Source organism: Nicotiana tabacum, chromosome 11 (genome assembly GCF_000715075.1).
Source record: "Nicotiana tabacum cultivar K326 chromosome 11, ASM71507v2, whole genome shotgun sequence".
NCBI lineage: Eukaryota > Viridiplantae > Streptophyta > Magnoliopsida > Solanales > Solanaceae > Nicotiana > Nicotiana tabacum.
This window is the reverse complement of record NC_134090.1, coordinates 143784489-143794816: the sequence shown is the minus strand read 5'-3', so window position 1 is coordinate 143794816 and position 10328 is coordinate 143784489. Positions and strand designations below refer to the sequence as shown.

At 37.9% G+C, this 10328-nt stretch overlaps 1 protein-coding gene across 1 annotated transcript; it reads left to right on the top strand.

The window, feature by feature from the left end:
- Positions 1-2453: 2453 nt before the first annotated feature.
- Positions 2454-5915, top strand: LOC107799789 (V-type proton ATPase subunit G 2). Its single transcript, NM_001425891.1, is given in 4 exon segments — positions 2454-2577; positions 4076-4189; positions 5044-5144; positions 5580-5915. Coding segments are annotated over 3 exon segments (336 nt in total). The 5' UTR covers positions 2454-2577; positions 4076-4098; the 3' UTR covers positions 5724-5915.
- Positions 5916-10328: the final 4413 nt, after the last annotated feature.

Sequence of the window (10328 nt, the reverse complement as noted above, 5' to 3'; positions counted from 1 at the left end):
AAAGAAGCTGAATTTTTACTTTAATAATATCAGGCTGCTTTTCTTTGAGAGTTGTTCAAAAATCAGTAAACTACTGTTGTCTTGTACCTGTCTCTCTTCTGCTTTGACTGTGATTGCATTTTGGTGTTGATGGATTTCAATCGGTTACTGGGTTATTCTACTGATCATTTACTGGATCTGTTGGTTTTGCTGTGTTGCTGAACCTGTTGTTGCTGTGTATTTACACTACTGCTGCTTCTACTGATCTTCATCATCTTTCCTTGCTTTCCAAATACCAGGTACACAAACTGATACACTGGTACATCTTGTAAGCTACTCGAAGCATGAATGCAAAAATGGGAAAGATTTGAAGCTGTAGTTTAATGTAGTCTTTTCTTTCTTTTACTGTCTGCACTTAGAACATTCTATGCGCTGCCCATATAAACTCTGGTTATATACTGAATCTCGGTTGTATATATGTTAGCTAGTTGCCTTCACTAGAATCAGGTAGTTGTTGGTTATGTAAAACATGGACACTATCCTATAGCAGTTTAAGTTGTAAACTTCTTCCCCGTAGGCTTTTAGTTTAAAAGGACTAATAGTGTAGTTGTAACATTCTGCTAGTTCAATTTGTTCGATTAAACAGCATGTTCCAAATACACATCAGGCCTTAGGTTGATTACTCAATAGTTCAAACTATTTTAGTTAACAACTTGCTCATCTAAATTCGTAAAAAATGGGTTTCATTAGGTATCACTTTCATTTCGGATTTTTAAAGTTTGAACATGTGTAGAATCATTTAGCTAAGCCCAACATCTGAATAAGGATGGCACAGGTCCAGTTTTACCCCTTATATATTGGACATGGGCCCATAATTGTTAACCGACTGCCCTTATTGTATCGTTTTCAGATTTAACGACTCACTTTCGAAACTTAACTATAATAACTCGTGAGCATGTAAATAAGTTAGAACTCTTTTTCTTTCATTATAGAGACGAACGAAATAGAAAACATAGTCACTATAGGTCAATCCTTTTAAAATAAAAATGAGGCGTGCCTTGCCAAACAAAAATGTACAAGCTGCGGGGCCCTCTATACGTGTTTGTAAAGTTGCTTAGACTCCGGGACGGGCCGTTTAGCAAAGTTTCACGGCCTTGCCCAAAATAACGATACGCCAATCGCTTAGGGCGCATCTTTAATAAAATTCCCTAAGTATGGGTGTGCATTTATGCAACCCAAATCCAAATCTCAACAGAGTCGAAACGTGTCTATGACCACGGGTACATTGATTGTGACGAGGTTCGAGATACGTTTTCACGACGTTGCAATTCTATTAAAAAATAATAAAAAAAGCGGTTTAAACTTAATAAAAGCACACAAGTTATAACATGTATTAAAATCAGATATTTAGCCATTATAACAATTTAAACGACCGTGCTAGAACCACGGTATCCGTGGGTGCCTAACACCTTCCCTCGGGTCAACAGAATTCCTTACTTAGAATTTCTGGTTCGCAGACTTCATTTGGAAAGTCGAAAATTTCCTCGATTTGGGATTCAAGATAAACCGGTGACTTGGGATACCAAAAGCCAAACCTTTCCCAAGTGGCGACTCTGAAATAAATAAATAATCTCATTTTCGAATAATGTCACTTAAAATGGAAAAACTCCCTCACGCATTTATCTTTCAGGGCAGGTGCGCAAAAAGGAGGTGTGACAACTCTCATAGTATTCGTCATTGTAGGTTTATGTTAATCCAGGTCAAAGATAAGGGGTGGAGCTAGAGTATTAGGTATGGTTTGAACGAACTCTATAGCTTTTGTTTAGATTTGTATTCTATTAGGAAATACATTAAATATGTATAAATATTTAATTACGAGCTTAATAAATAAAATGAGTTATGAGCAAGATCAGAACCCATAAACTTTAAATTATGACTCTGCCATCCAAAAAGTTGAATTATTTAGATATACTTTTTTAAATATGTAATTTTATTTGATTTTTGAAAAACATGAAAATTATATATCCAAATCACAAAAAAAAACTAGATGTTTTGACCGTTGTAATCGAATTCTTTAATACAAAATGAGAGGAGGGAGCAATATTTTCTTTTCGAAAAAAAAATGTTTGAGGAAACCATCCTAGACAATATTAGGCTTCTGTCAGTACTCTATTTTAAGCACGGACTTTTGTCATTAACTTCATTGTTGTGCAACTTCTCGTAATTTAGATTGGAGGAAAAAGAAATCCACATAGGTACCATGTAGGAAAACAAAGGTGGGATATGGAGATTTAATAGATGAGGGGCAAATATGATCCTAAAGTATAAGTGTAAGGATAAATATGTCAAAAAGTATGAAGAAGAATAAATGTAATCTTTTTTGAAGAATATAGCGATAAATATGATCCAGTATAACGGTAAAGATAAATATATCAAAAAGTACAATGAAGAGCAATATACCAAGTAGACGCATAAATATGACCCTTTTCCGCTCCCTAAATCATACACTTCATAGTCTAAACTCTTTCTGCAAAGAACCAAACAAAGGCAAATTCGACTTCCGCTCCACCGATTCCTAAACTCAGTTTCTTTCTACAGGTACTTCTCTCTTCTTCCATTAACTCCTCATCTTCTCTCTCTGTGTGTGTATTTTGATTTGCAATCTGCCAATTTCAGCTTCAATAGATTAGATCTGGATCGGATGATTGTTTCACGTGCTTTGATCTGTGTTTCGTTTGAATTTTACTCCGGTTTTAGTAAAATAACTCGGTCTATGTGAGATTCGCAAATCATAATGAGTTAGAAGGTTTGCAGTTGGTTGACCGGCATTGTGTAAATATACAAATTCTGATGAAAGCGTAATGGATGCAGAGGATTCATGTAGTTAATTATAACTAATTTTGAATTGATGTGATTGATCGACTTGCTTCTGGAAAATGCTTATGCTTTATCTGTTTGACTTGTTGACAATGATATATTTGTTTATTGACGGATCTATTATTTCTATAGAGCGATTTTAGTAGTGACAGAGTCAGAATACTAACAAGGGGATTCAAAAAAATGTAAATTTGCACAATAAGTGACACTTGGCTATCTAGGGGATTCATCAATTTGATATATACAAAAAAAGATGGTTTTGTCCCTGTCGATACACATAGCTATGCTTCTAGATTCTAGGAGGTGTAGCTTGTATGAAGTATCCCTTTTTTGCGTTTGGGATTGGGAAGAAGTGAGGGATGGTTGACAGTTTGCAGTTTCATGTGGTTTTCTGATTCTTTCCCAAGTTAGTTGCTAATGCTCTAGTTTTTCCTTCTTTTGGTAAGCAAGTTTCTTATTTGATCGTAAAGATAATTGGATTTATTGTAGTTTGTTTAGTCGAATCGCAAGAGAGGAGTTAAATTTCATGGGCAGGGTTTCCATTTAGTTGGGCTATTTAAAAAGTTGTAGGAATACCTTGCTTATTACCATTGGGCCAAGAATCTTTTTCCTCCATCAGCTCAAAGCTAACCGTGAGGCATTCGTTACTTCAAATTTTTACCAAGTTCGGAGCTCATAAGTATTTGACCTAGGATTCTTTCATTCTAGACCAGGCTATTGCAGTAGATTGGGAACTGTACTTAATAAACTATAGGATAGCTGAAATTGGAATGACCACCAAAGCTATTACAGGGACATCCCAATTTTTCGCTGGCATAGAATTAGTAATTAAAGTGTGTTACTGTGTTAACATGTGAAATACACGTGTTTTCCCTGTCCCACTTATGATCCATCTCCGTTTAGCTAAATGTTGGCTAGTTCGAAGTTCGTCCTATAAATGTACAACCTGGACTACACACGAGAAAAAGATCCTAGTATGAATCTGGTCCTTAGATTTAATCATGCTGTAAATGAGCTACTTGTGGTTTTTCTTTTCACATGTAATACTTCTAATTTTGGTCTTGACAAAGGCTATAAAAGTTTTGCAAAAAAGACGTCATGGCTGTTCCTTTTACCATATAGTTTCACAGCATGCTCACATTTCTGCTGAATAATTGGTAATTGTGTTCCTCATATATTATCCACATTTTTAAGACACATATTTTCTTCCTTATTGTAGTTCCATAACTATATCAGAGGAGTATGGAATCCAACAGAGGCAGCCAGAACGGAATTCAACTCCTTTTAGGTGCAGAGCAAGAAGCTCAACATATAGTCAATGCTGCCAGGACTGGTAATTGATTTCCCTTTTTTTAGGACGCTAGTTTTCTGATTCTTTTTTAAAATTGGATTTCTGTTAGTTTCACTAGCTGTAGTGCAGCAACCAGGAGACCTAGTTATTAGGCAACATGCATGTGCTATTTCAAGTCAACGGGCCATTGTTATAATTTCCTCCTTCCACATAATAACTTCTATATGCAATTCAGCTTTTTTCCTTCCTGCGTATGTGTGCATGGTAGATCCCTTAAGATCACGTTTTGGTTGTAGTATCACACTTTCTGAACCTATCACTCGGCAGACACTAGTTGCATTCTTAGTGTGGGGTACTTATTGAGGGTTTGTTTTCAGTCTTAACCAGCTCACTTCCAATATTAGGCAAGGTGGATGATTGTCATATGTGATGTACACTGAATAATTAAAATGTACTCCGAATGTATTTTCCTACCAATACACCACTCTTCCTTCACAGTTTTAAGTACACTCCCTTTCTCAACACTCACATAGTATTTCTGATTCAACTGCTACATAACTGCTCAATATGCATCTGTATGTCCAAAAGGGGATCAAAATTCATAAATAGGACATGTCTAGGAAGATGCAAAATCACGCTTTTCTTGTCGTGGATGGATATTTTCAAGAGGTAGATCAAATATGGGCTTAGGGAGCCTAAGTTATTGGATAATGGTAGCTTTCTGGATATCATGCAAAGAGTCAGAACTGTTGCAGACAAAAGCTCATATATTTATAACTTTCTGTCCCGTGTCTATCTTAAAGTATGAGCTGTGGGAATCGTCTCTGAAAGCACTGGGACTGCAATGGGTCAGTTGTATAGACAGGTTCTATTCGTGACTTTCGTATCATGTGCAGGAAAACAGGCTAGAATGAAACAGGCAAAGGAAGAAGCTGAGAAGGAGATAGCTGAATTTCGTGCTTATATGGAGGCCGAGTTTCAGAGGAATGTTGAACAGGTAAATAAGAAACAAAATGTTTTGGGAAAGAAACCCATTTGCATGTTTCTTTTAAAAAAAATGAAATAAGACCAAAAGTTGTCTTTAATTTGCATCCCCCGGGCTGCATTCCTGATCAGTGCCCATAATGTATGTGTTCTCCTCTTAGATCTTGAAAACGTGACTACCTTTTCTGCTCCAGTCTGTTTCCAGCTGGTGGATTTTGGTCGGTATAATTACTCATTTAAGTACACCATAAAAATGAGCTGATTTAGAGAACTGAGATGAGCTTATCTGGAGAGAGATGGACAGTGGAGTTTTCTATAGTCAATTCCAACTTGCTTGGGATTGAGGCGTAGTAGTTGTTTGTCAGGAAGGGGGTGACATAGTGGGTTGTTCAACTTTCTTACTTTACCCTTGATTAAGCATGCTTGTTAATATCTATGTTGTCTACAGACTAGCGGTGATTCGGGTGCTAATGTCAAACGCCTTGAGCAAGAAACATTTGCAAAGATCCAGCACTTGAAGACAGAAGCTGAAAGTATCTCCCACGATGTTGTCCAGATGCTACTGAGGCAGGTGACCACAGTAAAGAACTAAGATCATCCGTGAACTGGATCAAATTTGATTATCAGTCTGCAGATTCTTGCTCCATTTGTGTTGTAATTTTATTAATCACTATCCGTTATCTTGGCCCTAGTCGAATAAAAGAACTAATTTACTGATTTTCTCTAAACTTTAGAAGAGAATCCCAGGGTCTAATACGTTGATTCAATTATTTATTACTAGCATGGAGGTTCATCATCTATATAGAACTTTTTTTTTGTTGACATATTCATGTTTTAAGAAGTGATGCTCCTGTAAGGAGTTTTTGATGCCTTTCCTCCAATTATTATTTTAATCTTTGACGGAGTTTTGATACTCAATTGTCGAGTATCAGCTGTTAAGTAATAGAACAGTAGCAAAAGAAGAGAAAACAGAGGAGACTGAAAACAGAGAGAGAGAGATGAATTCAGATTTTCTTGTAACATGATAATTGTGTGACTTACAATTACAATGCTCTATTTATAAGTGCTGAAAATTAAATGCAACAAAAGGAATTATAGAATTTGAATAAAAATTGATAACTACTTTCCCACCTCTTCAGCTCAACTAAAATTTAAATAGTTCCACCCTTAGCCACTAATATTCGTATCAATACTCCCGGATGAACAACACCCTTGTCCTAAGGGTGAAGGAAGAAACGCAAGCCTTCAAGGCAGAAGCCAATTCCCGATAGCATAGGATGGATCTAAGCATGTCCATTTGATCAAGCATTGAGCGACAACTCTATTACCTTTTTTAATCAATTTGCGATCAAGAATAGCTTCAAGAGAGAGGCAACACTGGTTGGCTAGATTAACAACAGGAGGGTGAATAATGGTAGGAGCGATTTCATAACAGAATTTCAAAGTAGGATGTAGCAAGACCTCAGGAGGAAGAAGGAGTTTATAGGTTACTGCACCTATCTTCTGAACAATAGGGTAGGGTCCAAAATATCTTGAAGTGAGCTTGTGGTAAGGGAAAGGAGAAAGAGTGGACTGTGTATAAGGTTGGAGCTTGACAAAGACCCAGCCCCCCACCTTAAACTGTTTGTCAGACCTTTGGGAGTTAGCATGGGCATGTATTCTCTGTTGGGCTCGTGTAAGATGGAATTTGGCTAGCTGAAGTTTGAATTCTCGGAGCAATACAATTTCTTCAATGGAAGTAGAATCAGAGTCACTTGGCAAGTAGGGAAGATGAAGAGGAGGAGGGTATCCATATAAGAGTTCAAAGGGGGGAGTTTGAAAGGCAGAGTGAGGGCCAGTGTTATACCACCACTCAGCTAAGAAAGGAAAAGGGACAAGTCTGCAGGGGAATCAGTATAGAAGCAACGTAGGTATGTCTCCAAGCAGCAATTAAGGACCTCTGATTGGTCCATCTGTTTGAGGGTGATAAGCAGTGGAGGTTTGTAAGGTAACACCCTGAGCAGTAAGGAACTCTTTCCAAAAGCTGCTGATAAAAATGGGATCCCTGTCACTTGTGATCGTTGCTGGAAAGCTATGAAGTTTGAAGTTGTTATGTAAGAAAATAGGGACCAAGGACTGAGCTGTGTAGGGGTGAGACAAGGAAATAAAGTGAGCATGCTTGGTTAACCTATCAATGATTACCCAAATGACTGATTTGCCTTTAGACTTTGGTAAGCCCTCAATGAAATCCATAGTAATGTAAGTCCAAGGAAGAGCAGGGATAGGTAGAGGTTGCAAAAGACTAGGAGAAACAACAATATCATACTTGTTTCTCTGACATATAGTGCAATTGTAAATGAAATTCACAATGTCACTTTTAATTCCCTTTCAATAGAAATAAGAGATGATTTTCCTTGTAGTAACATCAATTCCTGAATGTCCACCAGTAGGAGAGGAGTGCCAAAGTGTGAGGATTTTATTCCTTAAAGCATCATCATTGCCAACCAAAAGTTTACCTTTCCTTCGAAGTTGTTGATTAATCCAAGTGAATTATTTCTGCAGAGTGTGTTGGAGGGAAGCAATAAGGTTAGCAAGCTAAGGATCTGCAGACCAACTATCCTGGATTTCCTTCCAAAGATCAGCCTGCACTGAGCTCATGAGTAATGACATGAGTTCATCACCTTGAACTCTAGATAATGAATCAGCAACAATGTTTTCTTTCCCTTTTTTGTACTGAACCTCAAAGTCAAAGGGGAGGAGTTTAGCCAACCACCTGATCTAGGAATCATTGTGAAGTTTCTACTCTAAAGATACTTTAGATCCTTCTGATCAGTTCTCATAATAAAGTGCTGACTTAGCAGGTAATGAGACCACTTGGTTACAACAAACACCAAGGCTAAAAGTTCTCTTTCATACACGGAAAGGGCAACATGTCTAGGTGCAAGACCCTTACTAATGAAAGCTATAGGGTGATTAGATTGCATTAGGACAATACCAATACCAGTACCACTTGCATCAGTTTCTACCACAAAGGGCAAGGAGTTGTTAGACAGAGCCAAAACTGGTGCATAAGTAAGTTCCATCTTGAGCTTAGCAAATGCTTGATCAGCAGAAACAGTCCAGTGGAAGTTATCCTTTTTTAACAATTCAGTCAAAGTTCTGATGATGAGTCCATAAACCTTTGATAAACTTCCTATAATAGCCAGCTAATCTCAGAAAGCCTCTCAGTTGTTTGACAGTAGTTGAAGTAGGCCACTACTGCACTGCAACTATCTTTTTAGGATCAGTGGACATACCTTGAGAAGAGATAAAATACCCCAAGTATTCAACACTAGAGACACCAAACACACAATTGGACCTCTTGGCTAGCAACTTGTGATGCACCATAACCTTAAATACCTGTTGTAGATGTTGAACATGGTCTACTAAAGTCAAGTTGTAGAACAAAATATCATAAAAAAGACCAGCACAAACTTCCTCAGGAAAGGTTGGAACAATTGGTTCATCAAACACTGAAATGTAGAGGGTGCATTTGTCAAGCCAAATGGCATGAGTATTCACAGTGGCCCATATGAGTCTTGAAGGCAGTCTTAGGAACATCCTCAGGCACCATTCTAATCTGGTGATACCCAAACCTAAGGTTAATTTTATAAAAGATAGTAGCACCTGTTAGTTCATCAAGCAGATCATATATAATTGGAATAGGAAACTTGTCCTTAACTGTGCATTGGGTTAATTCTCTATAGTCCACACACAGTCTCCATGTACCATCCTTCTTTCCTACCACTACCACAAGAGAGGAGAATGAGTTGTTACTGTATTGGATCACCCCCTGCTGCAGCATTTCCTTCACTAACTTCTTTATAATGTCCTTCTTCATAGAACAATACCTATAAGGTCTAATGTTAACTGGTTTAGACCCAAGTTGCAATAGGATCCTATGATCAAAGACACCTCTTTGAGGGGCAAAATAGTTGGTTCAGAAATACTGCTAGGTAGGTGCTGAGAAGATCATAAAGAGGTTGTGATACTACCTCATCTTTGGAAAGGTGGAGTGCATTCAGCTTAATAGATTGTGGTGGATCAACCATGACATGTAGCATGAAGAACTGCACCTCTTCCCCATTGGACTTATTAACAGCCTTTGGACTTGACAATCTGCAGTTATAAAAAACATCCTTCAAGACATGATGTTTACCCAAATAATTATAGGTCATTGTAAGTGCAGAATAGTCCATAGTCACTGGACTTAGAGTTCTTATCCATAAAGTACCCAAGACCAAGTCATACTTCCCAACTGGAAATACAATCAAGTCTAAATGTACCTTCCAACATCCATTGAGAATTTCTAACTACATTAGAAGTGGCTTCCATGGTGTTGTTACCTAGGATGACATTTCCCACCTTGGTTGGAACCACATTGCACCCCAACCTCTTAGCTCATTCTGAGTCAATGAAGTTATGGGTACTACCTCCATCCGATAAAATCTGAATAGGCCTTTTGTCACTATAACCAGTAACATGGATGGTTTGGGCACCTTGGATTCCTGTTATAGCACACAGAGAAATGAAAGGTCGCTCACCTCCAAGAGATGACCACTATTCACTTGGTGATTCAGTCTTATACTGCTATTGCCGCTGTCAGTAAATTCACCCTCAGGAATTTCCAATTCCAAGACAAATATTTACTTTGGAAGAGTGCATATATGTCCTGGAGAAAACTTGTTATCACAGAAGTAACAAAGATTTTGAGCTCTTCTACTTTGCATCTCTGCAAAAGAGATAGTTCTCCTTGGTTTAGGAGCAATAGAGGTAGAATTAGCAGGTGAAGTCAATCTAGGTGGGTGTTGAGGCTGGTGGTACTGATGACTCTTGAGGCCTTGACTGTTATACACATTCTTCCTAGCTGCAGAGTATCCCCCAGATGAGTCCTGCTTTAAGGCTCTAGCATTAGCATCTAAGGTTGCTTCTGCTAACCTAGCTAACATGTAAGTTTTGGATAGTGATTTGGGTTCATGCATCTTAATAGGGTGTACCGGCTCTTCCTTCAAGCCTCCTAGGAAATAGTAGATGGGTTGCTCAACAATTACACTACATTGTGCTAGTAACCTATCAAATGCAAACTGAAATTCCCTTAGAGTACCAGTTTGTCTCAAATGCTTGAGTTCTAGCATAGGATCAACAAATTCCTCACCAAGTATTTCAATTAATTCCAATA